This window comes from Heloderma suspectum, chromosome 7 (genome assembly GCF_057233095.1).
Source record: "Heloderma suspectum isolate Gila_16-S chromosome 7, 16-S_ref, whole genome shotgun sequence".
Taxonomy (NCBI): domain Eukaryota; kingdom Metazoa; phylum Chordata; class Lepidosauria; order Squamata; family Helodermatidae; genus Heloderma; species Heloderma suspectum.
This window is the reverse complement of record NC_139464.1, coordinates 85,474,377-85,500,478: the sequence shown is the minus strand read 5'-3', so window position 1 is coordinate 85,500,478 and position 26,102 is coordinate 85,474,377. Positions and strand designations below refer to the sequence as shown.

Here is a 26,102-nt window from a genome sequence, read left to right as displayed (position 1 = left end):
TTGCCCCTGCTGCCATAGGGATCATCGACAAGCCCTTCACCCAAAGTACTGCTGTTGTATCGAGCAGATAGTTGCAAGGGAGGGAGTCCGCCTGGCTATCCCTCGTAGCAACTCAGCACTTGGGATAAGTCGTCTGGCCTTCCCTCAGAGCCAACTGGGTGCAAGCATTGGAGAGATAACAGGCTAGGGGAGGGAGTCATCTTTTCTCCTCCCTCTTCCCCTCAGTCAGGCATTGAGGGTGTCCTTCTACTGACACCCTGCTTCCATTTGCATTCCCATCGTTTTCAGTGCAGCTGCTGTTGTGGGCAGACCACATGAAATGAACAGGCTGATCCACTCCCTCCACACATCTCCAAGGCCAGCCTATTCTGCAAAGGGCAGCAAACTCAGGCCCACAGAGGGTGGGGATTCTTCTCCCTTACCATACGTCCTGCCTCCAGATCACTGGATTCAGAGGCAGCTATTTCTTCATTTCTGTCTGAGGAAGAACAGGGAGGCCTTTTCAGCAGAGGAAGTCCCTACTGAAAGCCCAGCCTCACAAAGGCACCTGTCAGACTGAGGATTCCCTAGTCTTATTAAATAATGCTGCTAATACTGTGTACTAGGGCTGGTCTGAAGGCCCATGATGCAGGCAACTTTCTGAAGCTAAGTTGGTCTGGTCCTGGATAGTGTTTGAATGGGAGGCCACGTGAAACTCTATGTAACTGGACATGAATGCTGAGGGGGTGAGGACAGGAAAAGAAGCAGAATTCTGATCATCTGGAAGGGGTGGCAGATGTTTTTTCCTAACCACATCCCTTCCCCCTCTGTTGTTCCCTTCCCCAGCACCTTTATGGAATGATAAAGGCAAAATGGGTTGAACCAGGCTCATCCAGACCAAATAGCTCCTTTACCCCCCAAAAAGTTTTGTAATTTGCCAAAAAAAGGGTGATGAACAAATGACAGGTGTCCCGGTGGATGCCCCTGCAGCTGCCCCACTTTAGGGTGCAGTATATTCAAAGAATGGGGACAATACCCCCAAGAACCCAGAGGACTGAAAGGGGGAACTGGGCCTCCGTAAGGCTTATGAGGCTGCCCTGAAGGCTTCATTCACAGAATTGGTTATGGCTAGGTCCTCCTATCTCTGGGTGAAAGACATTCTAAAAGATTTTATAGGGAATAATATCAAGCTCCACTAGGGAGCTTATAAAGTGCTGAAGTCAGTAGCCTTCATGGCCAATGCCAGTTTGGATGCTGTCCAATTCACTGCCAGAGCCCCAAGCAGCAGCCATGTCAGTCAGACACCAAATATGGTTTAAAAATTGGAATGTTTCTGTGTGTTCAAATCCAATTTGATCTTGGGCCCTCTTGTGGGCAATAAGCTGTTGGAGGACTCTTGAAGAAGTCCTTATAGAAATAAGGGACAAAAAAGAAGCCATGCTCTCTATCTCTAAGGAAGAGGAGTGTAAGCACTTTTGCTGGGGGCAGGGGTGTCTTCTTTATATTCCTTTATATAGGAATAAAAGATTCTGGGACACCAGAGGGTCCAGGTCCACCTGGGGCAGATGGAGATCCATACCCAGGCACCAGCAGAGCCAGGGGTTTTGACTGCCCTGCCCCAAATACAGCCCTCAAGGGGCAGCAGCGACAGCAATAAGCATAACTATCCAGCTTCCCCAGTGGGAGGGAAGTTTCAGACTTTTTATCATCAATGGAAAGTCTCCAGCTCAGGTTAATGGGTGCTATGCACAATCAGGGAGGGCTATATATATTTGATTTTCTTCAACTTCTTCACAACTTTTTCATCTCCTTCCCAAGGTCCAGGAATTGGAGAAGAACAACTTAGTCCTGCAGGCCATATCTCACCTCATCAATGTTGGAGGGATCAAACCAGTGTCATCACTGGAAAGATTGAAAGGCTGCTACTCAATAGTTTTCATTGTCCCCCCCAAAAGATCAGGGACTGGAGGATAATATTGTACTCGAAATGGGTGGATTAAAAAAAATCCAGAATGTTTTGGATGGAGACACGTGTACCATTCCTGAATCTCTCCAGACAGGAGTTTTTCTGGCATCTCGGGATCTCACAGAAGCATACTTGCATGTCCTGAATCACCCAGCTCACCAACAATATTGTAATTTACCTATCAGGGAAATATTACCAATGCAGAGCCCTCCCATTCAGTCTCTCCTCTGCCCCCAGGGTAGAACTGGTAGTCCCCCTGAGAAGGCAGCAAATTCATCCCTATCCTCACCTCAGCAGCATTCTAATCAAGTCTCCCTCACTCCAACAGTAAATTCTGGATGTCCACAGGATGTTAGCATGCCTTCAGTCACATGTTTTCCTGGTGAATGTCAGAGAAAGTCAGTTTTGCCCTTCTAGGGAACTGCAGCACCTCAAGATGGTACTGAATACGCAATCAGGTATAGTTCTGCCTTCTGCTGGAGAGATCAGAAAAGCTCCAGGCCATGGTAAGACTGATCCTTCAGAATCCTGTCTGACACCTGATGGCCCTAGCACACTTGCAGGGGTTGTGATAGCAACCATAGATGTGTCCCATGGGGCAGAAAACACTCCAAGCCCCTTCAGTGGCTTATCCACCTTTTTTCCAGAAGGATATAGCTGTCAGAGACACAAACCAAACCAGTTATCTCTGGAAGTCCTTGACTTGGTTGTTCTCCCCCTCAATCCTGAGGGGCAGTCGCTTAGAGAGAGCCTCTCAGTCCAAATTACTACAGGTGCCAGTCTTCGGGGTTGGGGGTGCCACTGCAGATCCACCGTGGCCCAGCATAGATGGAGCCCAGAGAAAGCACTGCACAGTATCAATCCATCTGGCTGTCCTCACCTTCAGCCACCTGATAGAGCCCAAGGTGGTGCTTGTATGAGCAGACAACATGATGGCCAGGCACGTGTGAACTGCCAGGAAGGGACCAGGTTGCACCCCCTTATGGCTGAGGCAGACTGCCTCCTGCACCAAACAGAGTCAAACCTCATATCACTATCAGCCAAATACGTTCAAGGGGATTTAAACTCCTTTGCAGACTGGATGTCAACTAGACAGAATGGAGTCTTAACTCGGTGGTCTTTCATGCCATAGTTTAACATTTCACTATACTAGTTGTGGACATGTTCACATCCCCCATGAACCACAAAGGACAAAGTCCTTTCCAGATATGCGGCAGAGGGTGTGGAAGACATAGATGCCATGTCTGCTGCTTGGCCTACAGGCATCCCGTACACTTTTTAGTCCAACCTCCATGATAGCTCAACCCTCGTGCAGAATTCAGCCAGAGCATATGCTCTGTGATACTGGTAGCGCTAAACTGGCTGAGAAGGACCTGGTACTTGGACCTTTTACAGCTGTTGGTAACAAGGGCTACTACCAACCACTCCAGACCTTCTCTGTCAAAATTTAATTAATAAATAAAAATAAATCCATCCTGACCCCAGCTGGTTAACAGCTCCATGCTTGGCATGTGAAAGATTAGTACTAGAATGCACCAGTTACAGTACAAGAGACAAGATAGTCTTTTTCTTGTTTTCCCACAGAGAATCCACAAACATGATATTGAGATCTTGTAGAGAGCTTTTTGCAGTTGGTGGAGGATCCGATTAAGGCTGACATCAGACTGGCCCTGACATTTCTACAAAACAGGTTGAACCAGGGGCTCAGCCCAATAATCTCAAAAGGTGGTTCATGGCATTGTCCTCTGTGTAACCTGAGTCTTCCCATAGATCCCTGGCAGTGTACCCCCATATAAAATGTTTCCTAAGGGCTGTTTCCTTACTAAAGCCACACTTACCTACAGGTACCCTATCTGAGATCTTTATGAAGTTCTCAAAGCTCTTACCAAGCTCCATTTCTAGCCTCTATGAAGAGTCTCGTTGACCTTTTCTGTAAGGTTCTTTTCTCTTGTAGCCATCACGTCAGCCTGCCGGGTATTGACGAGAAAAGAATTGCAATTTTCCTAGCAGGATGCAGTCATACTTCACTTGGATCTGACTTTCATTCCAAATAATAATAACAAAATAACTCTATCTTCCACAGGGCAGAGGAGTTCTTTCCGCCCTCCTCTTGTCCTAGGCTAAGTCAGTTCCTAGAAATAGAATGGCATGTGTTCGACATAAAACATGCAATTAATATCTAAAAAGGACAAAAAACGTGTCTTTGACTGTCTTCCTGTTTCATTTCAGCCTTCCACCATAGGCAAGAAGGTCTCCAAGTCAATATTGTCACAGTGGATTAAAGCCTGCATTTTCCTCTTGTGTTGCACTTCTGGTTCTGCTTTGCCTGGGGGCAGGGGATGTCTCTGCTCACTTTGTACAGAGTGCAGCCACCTCTACTGCTTTCAGGACCAATGCCCCCCTCATTGACATCGCAACTTGGACTTCTGCGTCTTCCTTTACAAGTCAAACATCCTCACTTCGGCCAAGGCATCTTTCGGCCAGGGGGGTGGGGGTGCTTCAGCAGATGGTTACAGTTTAATTAATAGCATTAGCAGCGATTTACCCGCCCAGTTTGGGGTACCACTGTTAGACATCCCATATAAAGATATCCTCCTCCACTGCAGGAAAAAGGAACGTTGGTACTTACTGTGATACATTCATTTTCTGCAGTGGATGGAGGATATCCTGCCTACCCGGCAGTAATCTGTGGCTGCAGGGGGTGGGGGTGTTCCTCAATTAGTTCTTCTGAAGGTATTGTTCAATGTTTTTACTAATAAAGTTACTGGAAATTTGAGGCTGAGACATCTTCCAAACTGGAAGTAGGTTGCTCTCCCATGTGAGATGGCAAGTCAGTTAATTTGCATATTCCTGCCTATTGGAGCAAGTGGGAGGAGCAACCCATACAAGGATATCCTCCATCCACTGCAGAAAATGAACGTATCATGGTAAGTACCAACGTTCCTTTCTCTCTAGACTCTTGGTTGTGATTCAAAATGGCTTGTGTTCAAAACCACTGGTGGTCTTTTCTCGTAGCTAAAATAATATATTTTCATATGAGCACATTTTGAAATACAACAGTGGAAGAGCTCAAAACATCCCTACCCATATTGCAACAGATTGCAAAGAATTGTACAGCTAGTTCTGGGCACAGATGGTGATTTGGTCTTTCGATTCTTGAATAGCAGGTTCCAAAGCTACATAGTAAACTACTTTTGGAAATTTAGGGACTTTCAAAAACAGTTTTTTTATGTAAAGCATCACCTATTATTTCACTTTGTCCATATGATGATCTTATCTGTTACTCTTTCTTGTGTTTCTGGATTTTAAATACGGACTATTTTTTCTCATTATAGTTTCTTAATAAATAATATCTCACCAGACTATTGCAATAAAGTAGCACTTTGAATCTCTCCTGGGCCACAAACTCCCTGGGTCGCAATAGGAAAACCCCTATTTCTTAGCCTCAGCCCCTACCCCTACTCCCATCTGCAAGATAAAGTTAATACTGATCTATAAGTATAGATATATAGGGTAGGTCAAAGTATTACATGTATATGAAGCACTTCAAACACTTAAAGCACAGTAATAATGATGTTGTTATCTCAGTTTCTGTGTAGAAGATAAGACACTTTTAGCAATGCCTTATGCATTTTGGGTTGGATCCAAAGAACCATGAATGGAAGGAAAATAGCTGCTAGCACTTTTCCACAGGAGCTTACACTAGAGTTAAAGCAGTGCTATATTAGGTTGTAGAGTAGTTCTAATGCTTCCATTTATGAACATTGAAGATTATCTTTTGGAATTGTTTTGTTTTATCTTGGCAATGCTCCAACATGAGATTTAAAATACATCTTCCATGAGTGAAAGACATTGTCTGCATATGGAAAAGTACCTTTGGATCCAACCATACTGGGAAAGCTCATGTTTCCCCATATGGAATACATGCCACAGGAAGTTTGGTCCAACTGGTGAGATGTTAGCTGCATTGCAGACATACTTTAAAGCACATGTTTTGGAGCACAATTTTTAGTATGTATAATATGTAGTACATAATATACTTTATGAAATAAAAAGTTGTCAAACCTTTCACCTGTAACTTAAATGAGTTCAGTAGGATAATAAAGTTGATTTAAAATATGGAAAAGAGACAAGGAGTGAACTATCCTGGAAAGAAAATATACATTGTGCACATTGTAACATATCTGTTCTCCCATCTAGAATATAATTTAGTTATGAGGGTATGGTGGAGAAAAGAAAACCAAAGAATTATGGGTGGTTCTTATTAATTTCATCTTTTGCTTATGAATCATTCAGATGACTGATAGTCATGACCAAGAAAAAGAATTGCTCCACAAAAATCAAATACTCCAAGATGAACTTGCTGTATTAAAATTAGAGCTTGACCGCATAAGGATTCGGCACCAGGAGGAAGAAAGCAAATATTTAGAAGAAAATGAAACTTTGAAAGAAAAAACAGAAGAACTTAAAAAAGAACTGAAACTAAATGAAGAGGCTTTGACTCAAACAGTTTTCCAATACAATGGACAAATAAACGTATCAAAAACAGAAGTTGCAATGCTAACATCCAAATTAGAGCATATTAAAGAAAATAAAGAAAGATTGGAGGTAGAACTTGACTCGTTTCGTTCTCGTTTGAGTTCTGCTGTTCAGGAACTTGAAAGGTGCCAGTTATCAAAAAGTGATCTTGAACGAATGCTGCAACGAGAGCGTGATGAATGGCTTCGCTTAAAAGACAAACTGGATCATGATCTATGTACTCTACGAGAAACCAACAATAGCATGTCTCAACAGTTAAGTAAAGCTGAAAGTAAAGCTAATAGCCTAGAAAATGAACTTCACCATGTAACGCATAGTTTCAGAGAAAAGAGCTTGCTGTTGGAGACTATTCAAAGGGATTTAAGTCAGGCACAGGGCCAAGTGAAGGAACTTGAAAATGTACGACAAGTTGAAAAGGATCAAATGAACAAATACGCTGTAAAACAGGAATCTATGCAAGAACGATTGGCACAGCTTCAAAGTGAAAATCTTTTACTCCGACAGCAATTTGAAGATTTTCAAAATAAGGGTATTATCAAAGAAAAAGTAGTGACTGATGTCCAAGATAGATTCAGTGATATATTTAGCAAACTCAGAGCTGATACCGAAAAGCAAGTGCAAATGATGGAAGACAGAAATAAAGAATTAATCACAAAATGTAATAATTTAAGGGAGCAAGTCTTTAAATACGAAACAGAAAAAGTAGATAGAGAGGTAAGTGTGATGTATTCCACCAATGCAATTGAAGTACTAGTGATGCATTCATTTATCCAGGAGCAAAGCTGATCAAATTAGCCGAGTGGGTCGCACGCAGAGGTACTATACTGATTGGACATAGAGATTATAGTCTTTTCTAAATGAGCCTTCGTACGCACCTTATCTTCAGATGTTAAAACATTTTAATGGTATGCCATTTAATACTGAAGCATGCACTACAGAGAGGAAGTGTTTTATAATAAGGTTAATTGTGTATGTAAAGTTAGGCACTTTTCAAAGTATTTTTTTAGATCTATACATTCTGCGTAAATGGGAAGGAGTACTTGCAGTCTTTCAGCTAGTAGCAAGTGCCATGTACTGTCCACGGTTTCATTTGATATTGGTCAGGAAGGAAATCTGTCCATTTGTGTTTATAACTAACTGTCCTGCTTCAGGCTAAGCCGCACCCAGTCTTGGCAGCTGACTGAATGTCTCGGGCTGTGCGGTGATACAGCACACCAAGGTTGTGGAGCTAGCAATGGGGTTAGTTCTGGCTTGGGTGTTTCTCAAAGGCAAGGTCTGAAGAAGATCCAAGGGTAAGAGCACAAAAAGTCCAAGGGGGAGCTAGGTAGCAAGGAATTGCTAGGCAGAAGTCTGGGAACTGGAAACAAATATTTCAGCAACCATCAGCCCAGAATTCAGGGCTGTTAAGCTTGAGCTCTTAGAGCATCACCTAGGACTTACACATGTGGAGAGCCTTACCCACAAGTAGCCTTTTACTCACAAGGACTTCTACTTCCAAGATGGGCACTTCTTCACCTGGCAGCCAGCTGAGCCTGCACTCTCAGATGCTTGCATTCCCTAGGACTAGGTGGTGGCTTGGCTTCCATCTCTGAATCACCCCTAGGTTTCCAGAAATAGTCTGCTCCTCCAGGATGTTCAGCTCAGGGAGCGCCACATCATTCTTTGATGATCTCTCGAAAGGAGGCATAACACTAACACAATGTGTGCTTTAACCCCCATACATATATTTTAAATGTATTTTATTTAAATAATTTTAATCCAGACATTTGGGTTTAATTTGTACAGCTTGTACTTTTATGAACATTTTTCTGTTAGGGTACATTAAGGCAACTACAGCAAGAACTTGCAGATTCTCTTAAAAAGCAATCCATGTCAGAAGCTTCATTAGAGGTTTCAACACGTTATCGTATTGACTTAGAAGACGATAAACAGCAACTACAGAAGGAAATAGACAGGATAAAAGCTAAGGTACAGTTAAAATAGTTTATTTAATACTGACTAATATATCTTCAGTCTACTGCTTGATAGCTTTTTAGAATACCGCTCAGGGGCAGGGGGTAGAATAATGGGCAACATCCAATGTTCTGTGGTGTGAGACTTCCCATCCCTTTCCTCCCCCCTGCAGCGGAGGTTGTGCTAGCAAACAGACATTTTGATTTCACCCATTGTCATACATAAACGGAACTGGATTTAATTTAAAAGGTGTTTGTACCTGTATCTAACCAATACAGGCTGCAATACCAATTCAAAAGGGTAACCCCATAAAAATTAGGAAAGTAGCTTTCATACTGTCTGGTATTATGTACAGGTTTTGGAAATTAATGTATGTAGCTACCACTGCACTGAAATAAATTACCTTATTTGTCTTACCTCGTAACCACTTTGGTCTAGATCGGTAGTCAACTGGGAAAAATCAGGTGAGCATTTCTATTACAAAGCCCTTTTAACCAGTAATGTTTTACTTGTGCTGCTTTGTTTTTACAGCTGCAAGAGTCAGAAGAGCAATATCTTCAGTCTGAAAGACGTACTCATGACTTAAGAAATTCTTTGGATGCTAAGGAACGTGAAGCAAGTCTGGCAACTCAGAAATTACAAGACCTTCTTATAGCATCATCAGGAGCAAATAATGCTATAAAACAATTGGAAGAGCATATACAGAGGTAAAAAAATGCCAGTATGTTGACCATTGGTCACTTACAGTGAAGGGTCCTTCCAGTTTTTTCTGAGGATACATTCAACGATGGGTTAAGTCTCCCCACTACCCAGGAAAGGCAGGAGTCAAGTAACAAACATTTGTCTTTGATGATGAACTTGGACTCCTCCTCCAGTTCTGTCCTGTGGCTAAGCTAAGACAGGGTAGATACTGAGGAGCCTGTTAAACCAAGAGTGAGTTAGAGAGAGAAGAGGCAAGAAAGGAGCCCTCTCTCACAGACAGGGCATGGCAAAACTGGACATTAGATGTCAGGATGCCCCCATCCTAAGATGAATCAACCACCTGATACTAGGGTGTGGTTTGGATGTCTCTATCACACCAAGCCCAAAGTAAGTGACCAGTGTTCTGTTCCCAGTGTGGTGTGAGGTGGCATGCAACAATGGGATGTCCCCCAGCTAGCCCAATTAGTAGGGTAGGTAACTAGGTGGCTGTAGTTATGATGAGATATGATGTGCTGTAGCACCCTCCTTTCACAAGCAGCCTCCACAGAGGAGACGATGTCTAATCTGTAATGTCTGGTAAATGTATTAGGACTGGTCCATGTAGCTGCTAGTTGAGAATATTGCTGAAGTGGCTGCAGCCCGAGTAAAATGTACTGTGATGTGCAGTGGTGTCCAGGTGGTCCTATGACTCATATGCTGTGGTCATACATGCTTTGATCCTTCTCGTTAATGAGATGCAGAAGGCCCAAGGAAGTGGGTCGAAGGATACAAATGAATCTATATGTCTTAAGATTGTGTATGTATCTAATATAACCTTTTGAGGGCCCTATGTGTGTCTGGCTTGTGCCATACTCTCTCAGATGGGTGTGAAGCCTGGGGAAGAAGGAGGGAAGGCTTCTGTAAAACAGGGAATTTACTTTAGGTCGAAGGAGCAATTGGGCCATTGTGTCAGTGTCCTTTTGGAACGTCCATAGGTGGTCCCATACAGAGACAGCATTGAGCTCAGAGATCCTTCTGGCAGAGGTGATAGTCACAAAGTATGCGACCTTTTGGAAAGGTATTCTGAGCAGTACAGACTCCAGTGGTTCAAATGGCACTTAAGTATCACAGGTACATTCCAAGGTTGAAAACAATGGACCATGGGCGAACTTATCAGGACTGCCCATTGTGGAACCTCTTGAGGTGAGGGTGGGACCCCAATGATCACTGACCCACCTTCAAAACGACAGAGGAAAGGGCTGAGGCCTACCTCTATGGCATACTGGGTTTGCAGCCAGGTCCAGACCTGTTTGAAGAAACAGGAGGCATTCCTTTATGCCCACTTGCTATGGTCATGGGGCTCATGTCTACAACATCTGGTGAAATCTTTCCAAGTTGTTTTGTATATTCTCAGCATAGATAGTTTCCTAAAGGAAAGCAGGGTGTGGCCCACCTCTTCTAGATAGTTGCAGCTTAAGTATGCGTTCCTTTCAGAGGCCAGGCGGCTAGATAGAGCCATCCTGGATCAGGATGGAAGACCGGCCCCTGAGAGAAAAGGTGAGGGATTTGTGTCCTCCTGAGCAGATTTTGACATTTCCCTCACCACTGCAAAGGAGGTTTTGATCTCTGGGAGAAGGGATAGTGAGATACAAAACCTGTGGGCAGTTGCGTTCTGGTAAGGAAGTTGCAACCACTGAAGAGGGCAGGAGGGGATATCATTAGCCCTAGTGTATGGGCAAGGGACATCAGATCTACTGACCTGAGGATAATTACCTCTTGCTGAAGTTTCAGGACTCTTTCCTGGGCAAGAGTATTGGACCCCTTCTCCGTATCTATTAGGGTGCCTGGATGGACTACCTTTTTGCCTGGATAAAGATTACTCTCCATGGAATTGATCAGGAAGCTGTGGTTTCTCAAGAAAGATAGTGTCTTGCTGAGATCCAGGCATATCTTCTCTAGAAAGAGGATGTGAGTAGAAGGCTGTCCAGGTATGGATGATATGAATGACCTGAAGGCAGAGGTGTGCTATTATGGAAATAATTAATTTTGAAAATACCCTGGGTGCTGAAGATAGCCCAGATGGGCGTGCCCTGTACTGATAATGATCACCCTTGTACATAAAATGCAGCCATCTCCTCTGCTTGGGTACAGTGGGAACTTGAAGTATGTGTCTGAGGTCTATGGAGGTGAGGTACTTGCCTTTGTGAAATGCCTCCCTAATTGTGTGGAGGGTTTCCATCCGAAACTTGTGGTATGCCACAAATTTATTGACCTACTCCCAAGTTTAGGATACCTTCCAGTCTCCTTTCTTCAGAACTATGAAAAATGTGGAGCAGACCTCTAGGAATGTATCTGTGGCCAGGACAGGTTTTGTGGCCCTTATCTCAGGCAGGTGATTTATAGCTTGTATTATTCTCTTTTTGGTTCAAGATCTGGAGGCTGGGGATGGAAAAAAAGCCCATCATTGAATTTCTGGAAAAAATCTATGTAATAACCATCCCAGATTGTCTCGAGTACCCAGAGGTCCACGGCTGAGGACTTCCAGGGTGGAAGGAAGTACTGAAATTTTCCTTCCACAAGGTGACTGGAGGCATCAGAATTGCTGAGTGCTGCCTCTAGAGGGCAGCCTGTTGTTTGGAGGAAGCACCAGACTGGCTCCTGGTGTGGATCCTGGATCTAGTCCAGGTTGGCTTTGCATTTCTATAGTCCCTGGGAGGAAAGGAACTAAAAGAAGTTTGGAAGGAACTGTAGTTAATCCAAAAGGAAGGAAAATTGTGTCTGGGTGTATTCTTGTGATGGCCTTTTTCTTATCCCTAGTTGCTACTAGTATGTCCTTAAACACGTCCTCTCCAAATAGAGATGCTCCCATAAAGGGAACTGTGGCCAGGTTGTCTGGAAGGAGTATCTACATTCCAGTGCTTCAACCACAGGGAGCACCTAACAACCATGGCCATTACTGTGGCCTGGCCACAACTAGTATAGAGTGCCAACTGCCACAAAGGAATGTGACAGTTACGTGAATATCCTGTGGAGGGTAGTATTGTCTGGGTCCTTATTCTGCATGAGGCCCTCCATTCAAAGAAGGGAAGCATAGCAAAAGAGGAGGAGGAATCAGAGGCCCTAATGACTAATACCTCTGCCTCATGAGCTTTTTTGAAGACTTGAGTCAGAATGCCTTTCTCCTGGATCTTTAAAGGGAGCATCGCCATCTTTAGGAGTGACAGCTGTAGAGAGGAGAGCCATCACAGGGGCATACACAAGAGGTACCTTTAAGTGCTCCATGGCCTGGGATGACAGAATATTACATTTTTGAGAATATTAGTGGACCTTTTCCCTTGAGGAGGAGCTGCCCACTCTTGTTTAGCTAATTTGTCAAATATAGAAGGAAAAGACAATTCCCTGTTAATAGGATTAAATTCTGGAAACACAGAGGCTCTTCTAGATGACCATTCTGGAAAGGTGGAGGCTTCCTTAGATACCTGCTGAGTGGGCCCCTGATGACTCTTCTTGATATCTAGAGATGCCATAGTCTTGGAAAGCAATGAGAAAAAATCCTCATTATTGAGTAGTCTGGCATTGGATGAGTCTTCAACTTGAGAGTGGTCAGACCATTTACCATTCTCTTTATTGGAAAGTTCCTATGCAGGGAGATAGGTAGTTATTGGGCACTATATGGGAATAGAGTGATTCATTGTCACTTCCTGCTGCCAGACCTTATATGGTCTTATGCTTATGAAATTTATCAGAAGGTTTATTAGAGAGGTGGCGTGGGTCCAGCCATTCATCTGCCAATTCCTCTGAGGAATGAATGAGGGAAGACTGCTTATGATGAGCCCTTCTGGGTATGAGCCGACTTCCCTGTTTGTTTCTGGTTTTACTTAGGAGAAGGAGAAGATTCTGAAGGAGGATCCCTTCTGACCTGTTTGCGAGTGCACTTGGGCTCAGGCTGCTGCTGTTGTAGCAGCTGATTGGTAAGCTCGCTGATTCTACATTCTGAATAAATTGATTGTCAGGACAGCACTGGAGAGAAGGAGGTAGGGGACACTGCAAAGATACCATTGCCCTTGTCAGAATGGAGGGAGCTGGAGGAAGGATCTGCCCTCTGTTTCTCAGAATTGGCACACAAAAACCTGGAGCAGAAAAGAGCTGCCATTTTTAGTTCTCTCCCACCTACCCCACATAACCTCCCCTTTTCTCCAAATCTCTGGAGCTCTGTTGGGACGCCCTGGGTGGCCCACAGTGAAGCTGTTCCTTTTTGAAGGAGCCTGTATGGCAGCTGGTGCCAGCATGACTGAGCTCTGAGGAAGACTCTGGGGACAACTCCACACTGCTGAGCTGTGAGCCCAAATAGCATCTGAGGCCAGCATGAATGGGCTCCACACAACTCTAATGGTGGCCGTGGCTGTCAGTAACAGGCTTGGTACAATTGCGTTGCAGTAGCAGGCCCTTAATGTCGGCTAAGGGTGGCATGTATGTGCTAAGTGCTGTCTCCAGACAAATTTGCCTCTGGAATAGCTGCCAATGGAAGGGGGATTCTCTTTTGTTGCTTTGGTGCCTGGTTTGCTCCGCACTACTCTAATGTGCTGAAGAGCTCATCTTTCTGTAGGTTAGCCAGCTTTAAGGCCAGTTTCATTTCCATCAGGGCCATAGTGGAGCTGGGAAGGAGAAGGAAGGGTTGAGAGTCAGGAGAAGTGGAACAGCAACAGAGGATTTAATTTTGTGAACCAAGGAGTAAGTAATTAGCAGAGCTGAGCTGGGAAAAATAGAGAGAGAACTAAGGGCATGAGAAATTTTAAGAGCTAGGGATTCAGAGTTCAGAAAGGTCTGTGTTGGGCAAAAGGCAGGAACAAAGCGGAGGAGAAGCTCAAGTTCACCAGCACTAAGACAAATGTTTGTCACATGATCTCTGCATTTCCTGGACAGTTGGGAGACTTAAGCCATTGTTAGATGCTTCCTCACACTAGACTGGGAATGTACTTTTAAGCATGCGATAAAAAGGAAGGATTAATTTCAAACAGTTATATTCAGTTTATAGTACTGAAATTATATGCCATGGAAATTCTCTGAAATATATAAAATGAATACAGTGTAATTTTATTTATATTAAGTGCTGTTTTGAGACATTGATATGTGTGTGTTTTTAAGACTTGAAATAGAAAATGCCAGATTGGAAGCAACAACCAACCAACAAACTAGTAGAATTGAGATACTTCAGAAAGACCTGCAGGATAGTGCCTCTGTAAGTCAGCCATTGTATTATTGTGATAGGAGAGGGCGGTGGGTAGGAAAATTTCATCTATTTGTTTCTTGTTCTATGTCTTAACATTTAAGTTTTTCATTTGGTCTGTTCCAAATAATGTTGGAGCAGAATAATGTTGTGAGAACACTTGGAGGATGATTAATACAATTTCTGATTTTAAGGGTTTATTTGACCCTGTAGAGTGATGGAATGGCTTACTTCAACTTCAGAAATTGTAAACAAATTCATTAAAGATTACTGAAATCATGAATTTCCAAAGAGAGCCCTTTAGGAAATTTCCAAAAGTGAAGACTTCTGTAGCTTGTATAACTGACTACTTTTTTAATTGATGTTTTGGTATAGGTTCACAATCGTCTTGAGGAATTGATAACTGGCTTACAGACAGCAAAAATCAATTTAGAGGAGCAACTAAACCACCAGGTATAGTAAAGATTTCTAATACACCAGTCACTGGTCTGTGGCTCTGTTCAGACATAACACTAAGTCATGATGGCTAAGCATTTTGAGCTAACTATGATGACTTGGTGTGTTGTCTGTGGGGCATTTTTCCTAACCATGGTGGCTACATAACTACGGTGTAACCATGCTCACTAACCATGCGCTGCAGTAGGGCTAGCAGCCCTTACTGTAGCTTAGCATGTTGTCTGTCAGGCCCCCATGGTTAACTGACCATTACCATAGCTCCACAGCAAGAGCAGCCGAAAACTGCCATGCTGCTCCTGCCAGCACATGAAATCTCCATGGTTGAAATCTGCCTAGCAACACATGACGCAGCAGCTGAGAGCCAGCCTCCTCGCTGTCCGTCCCCACCCGCAGTACAAAACTGGAGAAGCGTGCATGGAACAAAAATGCTTTTGATCCTACACCACTGTTATTAGCACAGCGACCTTGAGCGCTCTGCGCTCCCAGGCACAAACACCCATGGCCGCTGCAGAAAGTGAAAACATCCCTGTCTGCCCAGGCAATGGCCAAGCAGTGTCATTCCTTCCACAAACCGCCCCCCCCAAGCTGCAGACCCCTCCCCCAGCCCCCACTACCAGTAAGGCCTAGCCCCAGTATGCACTCAGAGCCCCCTGCAATGACCCAGTGGGGAGATGGCGGCTGCAGTGCCAGCCCCAAGATGGCCACCTGCAGTGGCCACAAAATGGCTGCTTGCTCCGCTGAGGCCACTGGGATGTGTGGCGGCCCAACTGGAGGACTGCAGGGTTTTGCAGGATGAGGGGCTGGTTAAGGAGTGGATAGGCTAACCACGATGAAGGTTGAAGTTACATGGACATGTGGCAGGAGCATGCGGCACGGTTAGTGGTAACCACCATGCACTGTGGTTAACCTAACAAGCCTTCCCTAAGTTACCTCTGGACAGGGCCTGTGAGTATATACACTTGTAGGATAAGTGAAGGGTGAGTATTTTATGATGAGGAAAATTGGCACACTGCACCTTGGAAATCATTCCCTCTATTTCCCAAGTTCAGGAGCAAATATCAATCATTATGTAGATAAAATGGCTGCCTACACACTAGAGGGTGGTATCAGCAGTCTCAGGGGAACCCATAGATTTGCAGAAGTACATAAAACTAAAACAAAACAAAACATACAGGAAAACCTCAATTTGCATGCATGAAATTGCACAGAACAAAGTGGATGGGGAAGGAGCAGGGAGAGAGCACAGGAACAACTGTCAGTCCTCAGGCAGGGAGGCTTCCCTACTCTGGGCAGCCGCCTTGCCTGAGAAGGATGAACTTTGAAAGTGTGATTCAGGCCAGATGACAGCTGACCCAAACTGCACCTTCAAAGAATCCTAAGCATTCCTCAGACAGGAAGACTGCCAAGAGCAGAAAAGTGATTTAAATATGCTTGTATAATACAAGTGAAGGGAAAGGTGTTTGTTTTTAAGAAGCGGGAACTAGCATTCATAATTCTAGTCTTTTACTAGAGGGAGATAGTACTCATTATTCTAGTCTGTTACAGTAACACTTTTATGTAACTTTCCTTGGAGCTATATTTTGAGCTTCCTAGAAGAATTTTCTTCAGCGTCAGGTACTTCATACATAACATAGGCAACAAAAATGGAGTTGAGAAAGGAGAATCACAGTTGGGAACTTGGGTAGTTTTCCTGTCCCTCACAGGGGCATTTTGAACAGGATTATGAATGGTAGGACATGCATTTACAAAATCAGTATACAAATTGGTTACTAATAGTTAACTGAAGTGTAAACCTTTGACAACCTAAATAATAAAGAACAACAAGTTGGAGCATCCTTCTCCACCCTAGTGCCCTCCAGATGTTTTGGATCACATCTCCCAGCATTCCTAACCATTGGCCATGCTGTTGAAGCCAATGGGAGTTAAAGTCCAAAACATCTGGCAGGCACTACGTTGGGAAAGACTGCGTTAGATCATAAGCTTTCAGAAGGCACTGTGCTGTTATCATACCTGTATTATAGTTTAGTCAGATAAAAGATTTTAACCAGGCAACGTTTGAGCTCTTATCATCAACTTATCGTCAAGGTATAGGTTTCTACTCTCCTTGTTCTGAGACTCCAAAAATGAGGATATGTTGCTTTCTATGTATCTGTTTGTGTATTTATCATTTGTATTTATGAGACACCTATAAAGCAAGTTCCCTAGGCATCATACAAAATCTAAGAAATAAGATAATACAAAAGCCAACGTGATAAATATATTATGCACATCAAGAGCTAAAACCCATCAATAAATACAGGAGCAGAAACTACCAAAGTGTGATAGGTGTTAAAACAGGTTTTAAAAGACATGGGAGAACAGAGACGTCTTACACTGGCACAGAAAAGAAAGCAACGTTGGCATCAGGTGAGTTTTCTTGAGGAAAGGATCCCACAATTGGATGGCCATCACCAATAGCCCTCTCCTTAGTAGTAATTTTAGTTGTGGAGTTAAAATATCTTTAAAAGGAACAAAAAAATCTTCTGTCTTCTAAACAGAGAACAGGCCCAGGAATGTATATTATCATATTTATTTTTTTCTTGTCTTTCTTAATCATATTTTCTCCTGAGGAAAACAAAAGAGGCTGCTCCAGAAGAACACAAACAACCATTTATTCACCTGTATATTTGTAGTAAAAGCTCAGCTGTTAGGTACAAAAAGTGAAAGGGAATAGGTATAATAAATTATTTTAAAATGGAATTCAAATAGGGGAAGTGTAAATATGATAACCCCTTCTTGGATCACTGCCTTGTTGTGGTGAAGGGGCTTGTGTAACTCAGTGAAGCCATAAGCTATGCTGTGCAGGGCCACCCAAGACGGACAGGTCATGGCAGAGAGTTCTGACAAAATGTGGTCCACTGGAGAAGGAAATGGCAACTCACTCCAGTATTCTTGCCAAGAAAACCGCATGGAATGTATCACAAGGCTAAATGAAATGACGCCCGAAGATGAGCCCCTCAGGTCGGAAGGTATTACTGGGGAAGAGCAGAGGGAATTTCCAAGTAGCGCCACAAAGAGTGAAGCGGCTGGGCCAAAGCCGAAAGGACACTCAGCTGTGGATGTGTCTGGTGGTGAAAAGAAAATCCGATGCTGTAAAGAACAATATTGTTTAGGAACCTGGAATGTCAGATCAATGAATCAAGGTCAGCTGGAGGTGGTCAAACATGAGATGGCAAGATTGAACATCGACATCTTGGGAATCAGCGAACTCAAATGGACAAGCATGGGCTAATTTAATTCAGGTGACCATCATATCTACTACTGTGGGCAAGAATCCCTTAGAAGAAATGGAGTAGCACTCATAGTCAACAAAAGGGTGGGAAAAGCAGTACTGGGGTACAATCTTAAAAACGATAGAATGATCTCAGTACGAATCCAAGGCAAACCATTCAACATCACAGTAATTCAAGTCTGTGCCCCAACCACTGAGGCCGAAGAAGCTGAGGTTGATCGGTTCTGTGAAGACCTACAACACCTTCTAGAACTAACACCAAAAAAGATGTCCATCATAGGATATTGGAATGCTAAAATAGGAAGTCAAGAAATAACTGGGATAACAGGCAAGCATGGCCTTGGTGTACAAAATGAAGCAGGACGAAGGCTAATCGAGTTTTGCCAAGAGAACACGCGGATCATAGCAAACACTCTTTTCCAACAGCACAAGAGACGACTCTACACATGGACATCACCAGATGGTCAATATCGAAATCAGATTGATTATGTACTATGCAGCCAAAGATGGAGAAGCTCTATACAGTCAGTCAAAACAAGACCTGGAGCTGACTGTGGCTCAGATCATGAGCTTCTTATCGCAAAATTTCGGCTTAAATTGAAGAACGTAGGGAAAACCACTAAACCATTCGGGTATGACCTAAATCATATCTCTTATGAATATACAGTGGAGGTGAGGAATAGATTTCAGGGATTAGACCTGATAGACAGAGTGCCTGAGGAACTATGGACGGAGGTCCGTAACATTGTTCAGGAGGCCGCAACGAAATCTATCCCAAAGAAAAAGAAATGCAAGAAAGCCAAGTGGCTGTCTGAGGAGTCTTTACAAGTAGCTGAGGAAAGAAGGGAAGCGAAAAGCAAGGGAGAAAGGGGAAGATATACCCAACTGAATGCAGAGTTCCAGAGAATAGCAAGGAGAGACAAGAAGGCCTTCTTAAATGAACAATGCAAAGAAATCGAGGAAAACAACAGAATGGGAAAGACTAGAGATCTCTTCAAAAAAATCGGAGATCTCAAGGGAACATTTTGTGCAAAGACGGGCATGATAAAGTACAAAGAAGACAGGGACCTAACAGAAGCAGATGAGATTAAGAAGAGGTGGAAAGAATGCACAGAAGAACTATACAGGAAAGATCTGAATGTCCCTGATAGCCATGATAGTGCGGTCACTGAACTTGAGCCGGACATCCTCGAGAGTGAAGTCAAGTGGGCCTTAGGAAGCATTAGTAACAACAAAGCTAGCGGAGATGACAGTCTTCCAGCTGAGCTTTTTAAAATCCTAAAAGATGATGCTGTTAAAGTGCTGCAGTCAATATGCCAACAAATTTGGAACACTCAACAATGGCCACAAGACTGGAAAAGGTCAGTTTACATTCCAATTTCAAAAAAGGGCAATGCCAAAGAGTGTTCAAACTACCGTACAATTGCGCTCATTTCCCATGCCAGCAAGGTGATGCTCAAAATCCTACAAGCTAGGCTTCAGCAGTATGCGAACCGAGAACTACCGGAAGTACAAGCTGGGTTTCGAAGAGGCCGAGGAACTAGAGATCAAATGGCCAACTTTCGCTGGATCATGGAGAAAGCAAGAGAATTCCAGACAAACATCTATTTCTGCTTCATTGACTACACTAAAGCCTTTGTGTGGATCACAACAAACTGTGGCAAATTCTGAAAGAGATGGGGGTACCAGACCACCTTACCTGTCTCCTGAGAAACCTGTACGAGGGTCAAGAAGCAACAGTAAGAACCAGACATGGAACAACCGATTGGTTCAAAATTGGGAAAGGAGTACGACAAGGCTGCATATTGTCGCCCTGCTTATTTAACTTATATGCAGAGTACATCATGAGAAATGCCAGGTTGGATGAATCACAGGTCGGAATTAAGATTGCTGGGAGAATTATCAACAACCTCAGATATGCAGATGATACCACCCTAATGGCAGAAAGCAAAGAGGATCTAAAGAGCCTCTTGTTGAGGGTGAGAGAGTGCAAAAGCTGGTTTGAAACTCAACATTAAAAAAACTAAGATCATGGCATCTGGCCTCATCACTTCCTGGCATATAGAAGGGGAAGAAATGGAAGCAGTGACAGATTTTACTTTCTTGGGCTCCAAGATCACCGCAGATGGTGACTGCAGCCATGAAATTAAAAGACGCTTGCTCCTTGGGAGGAAAGCTATGGCAAACCTAGACAGCATAGTAAGAAGCAGAGACATCACCTTGCCGACAAAGGTCCGTCTAATCAAAGCTATGTTTTTCCCAGTAGTAACGTATGGCTGTGAGAGCTGGACTATAAGGAAGGCTGAGCGCCGAAGAATTGATGCTTTCGAACTGTGGTGCTGGAGAATACTCTTACGAGTCCCCTGGACTGCAAGGAGGTCAAATCAGTCCATACTAAAGGAAATCAACCTTGAGTGCTCAGTGGAAGGACAGATACTGAAGCTGAAGCTCAAATATTTTGGCCACCTAATGCGAAGAGAAAACTCTCTGGAAAAGACCCTGATGCTGGGAAAGACTGAAGGCAAAAGGAGAAGGGGAAGGCAGAGGATGAGATGGCTAGATAGCATCACTGATGCAATGAATATGGACTTGAGCATGCTCCGGGAGAGAGCGCAGGACAGGAAGGCCTGGCGTGCTATGGTCCATGGGGTCACGAAGAGTCAGACACGACTGAACGACTGAACAACAACAAATATGCTAGAAAAAAATCACCAATGAATGATAGCTTACAACTCATAAATTGAAAGCCAAGTCTATAAATGTTTATTCCAAAAGCGAAGCAGAATTTGGTTCATAAGACTGGAAGTAAACCTGGGATAAGCTTTATATTTTATTTCATAATGTTACTGTTTCTGTGTCTTCTCACTTAGCTACTGGTATGTCTTTGTCACAGTGGCTGTGTTTAGACAATCAATGGGAGAAACAATGCAGTATGGGTTGTTTCCCCCACCTTTGCGCATGCCAGTTGCATGACTGTCATTTTCCTAATTACCCGTGCCACAGGTTGCCGTGTCATCCGAACCCAGCACATGGCATGGCAGTGGTGGCTTCTCGCCCACCTCACAACCTCTACTGCAAGCCATGGGTTGTAGGGTGGATAAGAAGCCACCCCCGCCATGCTGCGTTTGGACGACAAGGCAACCCAAGACATAGCATAGGTAATTAGGGAAATGCCGGTCATGCGACCAGCATGCGCAGGGGTGGGGAAATCAACCCATACTGTGTTGTTTCCCCCACTGATCATCTGAATCCAGCCATAATATTTACCTGTGCACTGTACAGTGGAGTGTCTCACAAGATGGTCTTTAAAATGAGAGCAAATGAGAGAGCCTCCAGGGGCCTTGCTAATCACCAAACTATGGTGATAGGCTCTATTCAGATGTCACAGACTCAATTATTTATATATAAATACTAGCCCAGCTATTTCAAATGTTCCATTTGTAATATAATTTTTCATCAGAAGGCTTCTTGATTGCTCCATAGGTCCAGAAGCAAACCATGCTCTCAGTAACTGCACAAGATACTCACAATATGTGGGAAGAAGAACTAAAGTCAAGGTCAAAACTTGGAGTTCGCCTTTCTGAGCTTGATAGGGAAAAGTCAGAGCTAACAACCCAGGTAGGTCCAATGTAAACGCAGATGAGTAATCAGTGTCTATCTGTTATCTGTTGCTAGGGTCAAAATAAGTTTTTTCCCACTCAGAATAAGCATTTTACACTTCCCATCACAAATAAGTCCTAACCCTTGACATGACTGATCTACTCTAGACAAATCAAAGCTTGTGTTCTGTCAACCTTGAGATAAATTCATAAAAATTACTAGCGTAAAAACAACAACAGTAACCTGTCTCCTAATGCACACAGGTATTGAAAAATCTTAGTTGGGGACCAAACCTTTTAATTGAAGACCTTGGAAAACATGGATTTAAAACTCCAACTGTTATAGTATTACAGAACTTTTTTAAAAAGAAAAGAAAATCCAAAGAGGGAAATATGTATTTTGGGGTTGCTTTTTTAATTTTACCTTGATGTAATTTCAAAGGAGCACAAACCAACGTAAAGAAAAATTATGACCATGGTTGCATGGCAGGTTTTCCTTGCTGCTTTCCCTTTAAAGATTCTATGAAGATACAACATATTATTTTTCCCCCAGCTGGCACCTATAACAGAATTGTGCAGTTATTTGTAGGTGCACATCCTGTTTGCACTACTTGTTCCCGTCCTGTTTCCACCACTGAGGTACTCTCCATCCCATCCACTACAAAGCAGATTCTTCTTTTTGGTCTCTTCACAGTCAAACATATGAGTTCTTTACCTGCACAGATATAATCCAGGAACTTTTTAGAGCTAGCATTTTGGTGGGCTGCACACTCCCCCCCCCCCCCCCCCCGCAGTGAGAGGTCATTCTAAGTGCCCCATCTAGGGTGAAAGCACTTCTGAGAGGGACAAGAGATGCCTTGGCTGCATCTGGATTATAGAACGTCCTACCCCCTGAAATAACTGTCACTCGCTGATTTTAGCTGGATGTTGAAGACGTTGTATTCCAACAGGCTTTTGTTGTATGTGGCAGATAACATTTTTATGTTTTGGTTTTAACTGCTGACTCTGTGTCATTGGCTGATTTTTTTATATTGTTGCTTTTAAAAAATTGTCATTTTAAATGGTGCAAGACAATAGGCATCTGGTTGGCCATTGTGTGTACAGAATGCTGGATTAGAGAGGCCTTTGATCTGATCCAGGACGACTCTTTTTGTGTTCTTAAGAAGTCCTGAATGGTGCTTTTGGAACACAAGGGCAGGATATAAATGGCCTAAATAAATAAATAGTCCTGCGTATGCTGCAGATAAACATCGTACAAAAGCTGTTTCCAGGCGATTTTACCTTATGGCAGCTGCAGCTTCTGCAACAAATGAGAGAAGCTGATGAGAGTTTGCTTCACACCTTTATCTCTGACTTATTCAGGCAAAGAAAAATTGCAGGAGTTTTGTAAGCACATTCAGCCCCTTTTCAGAACCTGCAAAGTTCTGTGATGTAGCCTGGGGTGATTTGGGGCAGCAGGGAGTCCATTCACTCATTCATTCATTCATTACATTTCTATCCTGCCTTTTATCCTCCTTAAGGAATCCAAGGTGGCGTACATAATCCTATTCCTCTCCATTTTAGCCTCACAACAACAACCCTGTGAGGTAGGTTGGGCTGAGAGTCTGTGACTGGCCCAAAGTCACCCAGTGAGCTTCCATGGCCAAGTGGGGACTAGAACCCAGATCTTCCACTCCAACACTCTCACCACTACGCCACACTGGGGTGCTTGCACATGTCCCATCCTCATTTTAGCCCTTCACATGTTGCAGGCTCTTTGGACTTCTGAATCACTACAGTCCCACATACCTTCTAAGTTCATTTTATGTTCAACATATCCTAGCATTTATTTAGCACTGTTGAGTGCTCAAAGCCCTATTTGCACATTATGACAACAAATTACGCTTTATATTAGGTACTGTAAGGACAATATTATTGTTGTCATATTGCAGCTGTGAGGCTGAGGTTATAGATAATGACTTGACTAAGGTTTATCTAATGAGATGATAGATGAACTGGAAGCTTCCAAGGCCACAACTCATTCTTGACCTCTACACTGCAAACTCCCAATTGTAATTATCTCATTTTTTAAACTTGAATGGTGGGGGTGGCTTTGCATTTATATCCTTGTTAATGATATTAAAATATCCTGTCTAAAATGGTTTCTTTGGATGGATTACCCATGATAATTTCTCAAGCAGTTTTACAGAAATTGGATATGAGTTTTTATTACTCAGACTAAACTTTAACATTTTCTGTTATGTCCTTTCTTTGGTGTATCAGACCTAACTTTTATATACTGAAACAACCCTTTCCAGGCAATTTCAAGAACAGTACAGCCTTCTTAGAAAAGTGTAGCTACAGAGTATCCATTTAATCAGGGTACTCATTTAAAATTCCCATGGATTTAAATATGACACTTTGCATTTGTGGTAGGCCTTGTAATTTGTAAAACCCTGGGAAAAATATGAATTTCCACAAGTAGGACATCCTTGGATTTTGTTTCCCTTTTCTCACATAATGCTCAAGTGCAAGTTGTAAAACATCCTTTCCATGTTTAGGTCACCTGTGCACCCAACTTGATACGTTTTTTAAATATGAATGACAAGTGTGCATTTTTGTATAAAAATTATGTACTTATTATTTTACAAGCTTGAGAATGAAAGGAAAAAAGTGAAGAAGTTAATTGAGTTAAAGCGATCAGTGGAAATAAGACTAGATCAAGAAATGAAGAGAAACTGTGAATTACAAAAAGAATGTAATGGGTAAGGAGGTTTTCATTGTTCAGAAAATAATAAAAATGTGTCTTGGTTTATAGAATGCCTGCTTAAAATATATTTAACACTACCATGTTAGAAGTAATCTTGCATATAAAAGCCAGTTTCCTGGCTTCTGTTGTTTGTCTCTCCTGGCTTTCAGTGCACTGCAACCCCTTCATCCATAGTGGGTGTATGCAACCCAAAGGCTCTGTGTAGTCAAAGGATGAAATGGGCATTGTACCTTTGGATAAGCATTGACTCCAGGTTCCCTATCAGTGGTGGCATTGCTGCTGCAGGGTGAGTAAAAGTAAAGGAGGCAGTACCACAGATTATGGGAACCTGGAGGAGCAGAGGCAATTATTCTGTCATTTGTCACATTGCTACTGTCCTTGACAAAGGGCAGGCCAAGTTGCTACTTCATCAATGTAGCCCATCAAACTAGTGTGCGCTTTACTAGTGAATTAGTACATTTACCTTTATTGTGAAAAAACCAAATCCATTTGTATTTGTGATAATTTTGAAATTGGTTATTCATAGTTTAGTAAACAAGCTGTGAAAGGAATAAGACACTCTACTTTGCATTCTCTTGTATGTTCAGCCAATATCTTTCTGGGTGGAGTAAAAAAGATTCTTCATAGAGATTTTAAACAATTGAAGTAAAGCCTTGCCTTAATCCAATTTTTCTCTTCAGTGTTTAATTTGATTTCTGTAATACATACCCTATAGAATTAAAAAACTTCTAAAAACAACTAAAAAGAAACTAAAAGAATATGAGAGTGGAGAGAGTTCATCTCAAACAAGCTTTCATGGAGAAATAAGGAATAGATACTCAGAAATTGACATCGAAGTTGGAAAGCTAAGAACAAAGGTATGTTCTAACTTTTGCTTTAATAAACGTATTATTTTGTTGTATAAATGTAAAGGTTATACTGTTTCTTGAATATTCTAAAGCAGTCCTTTTAATAAAGAAAAGTTAACAGCTTGTAACTTACTTGCTGACATATTTTTGTGAATCACTAGTCCACAGCAGTCATCAGTAACTCTGCTTTCAAGGTCTAAGGGCTGCTGTCCATTAGGCTGTTATCCATGTATTTTATATGAAGAAATATAGGTAGGCTGGGAAAGGGTATTTTGTCACTGGAGAAGGACAAACATGAACAGTAGCAGACAGTAAAGAGCGTGAGTAACTACTGACAGGGACAGAGTACTCAGAAAACATTATGGAGTTCCAGAAATTAATTTCATTTGGTGTTCTGGAGATACATTTTGGCTGCATTGAAATGATCCTCCAAACCATGGTTTGGAAGTTTAAGAACAAATTCTGAGCTCCTATGTTCCCTAACTCACCTCCTTTCTTCACGCATGTGACGGAATGATTTTTCCCCCCTAGTTTGTTGAAACACTAAATTTTCCCTCAAACCAAGATGTTTCTGTAAAACCTAATCCACTTTCATTACTGAGGAGTGTGTGCTATCAGCTTTATAGAACAAAAGAAAGTGGTCCAAAGGGCTTGTGAAAATCTCCTTCAGGAGCATCAAGCACATGCCAGCTGTGTACGCATGTTGGCACAAATAATAGTATCCAAAAATGCTGCAGTTCAGACAAAAACTGTTGAGCGTCTCCTTGTGATGGTTACCAAGGTTTTGCATAATATTCAGTATATGAGCAGGATCTCTCTCTCTCTCTCTCTCTC

General features: G+C 42.7%; 1 protein-coding gene across 13 annotated transcripts in view; it reads left to right on the top strand.

Annotated features, from left to right (window-relative positions):
* The window catches only part of ANKRD26 (ankyrin repeat domain 26), a 96,929-nt gene that overhangs the window by 51,399 nt on the left and 19,428 nt on the right, over positions 1–26,102 (top strand). For 7 of the 13 annotated variants that reach the window (XM_084810830.1, XM_084810829.1, XM_084810826.1 and 4 more), the window contains 8 exons: positions 6,242–7,198; positions 8,300–8,452; positions 8,969–9,144; positions 14,264–14,357; positions 14,721–14,798; positions 21,556–21,690; positions 24,303–24,415; positions 25,136–25,277. In XM_084810830.1, the coding sequence (XP_084666956.1) occupies positions 6,242–7,198; positions 8,300–8,452; positions 8,969–9,144; positions 14,264–14,357; positions 14,721–14,798; positions 21,556–21,690; positions 24,303–24,415; positions 25,136–25,277 (1,848 nt within the window). The other 6 variants (XR_014784441.1, XR_014784440.1, XR_014784439.1 and 3 more) reach the window with 5 other exon arrangements.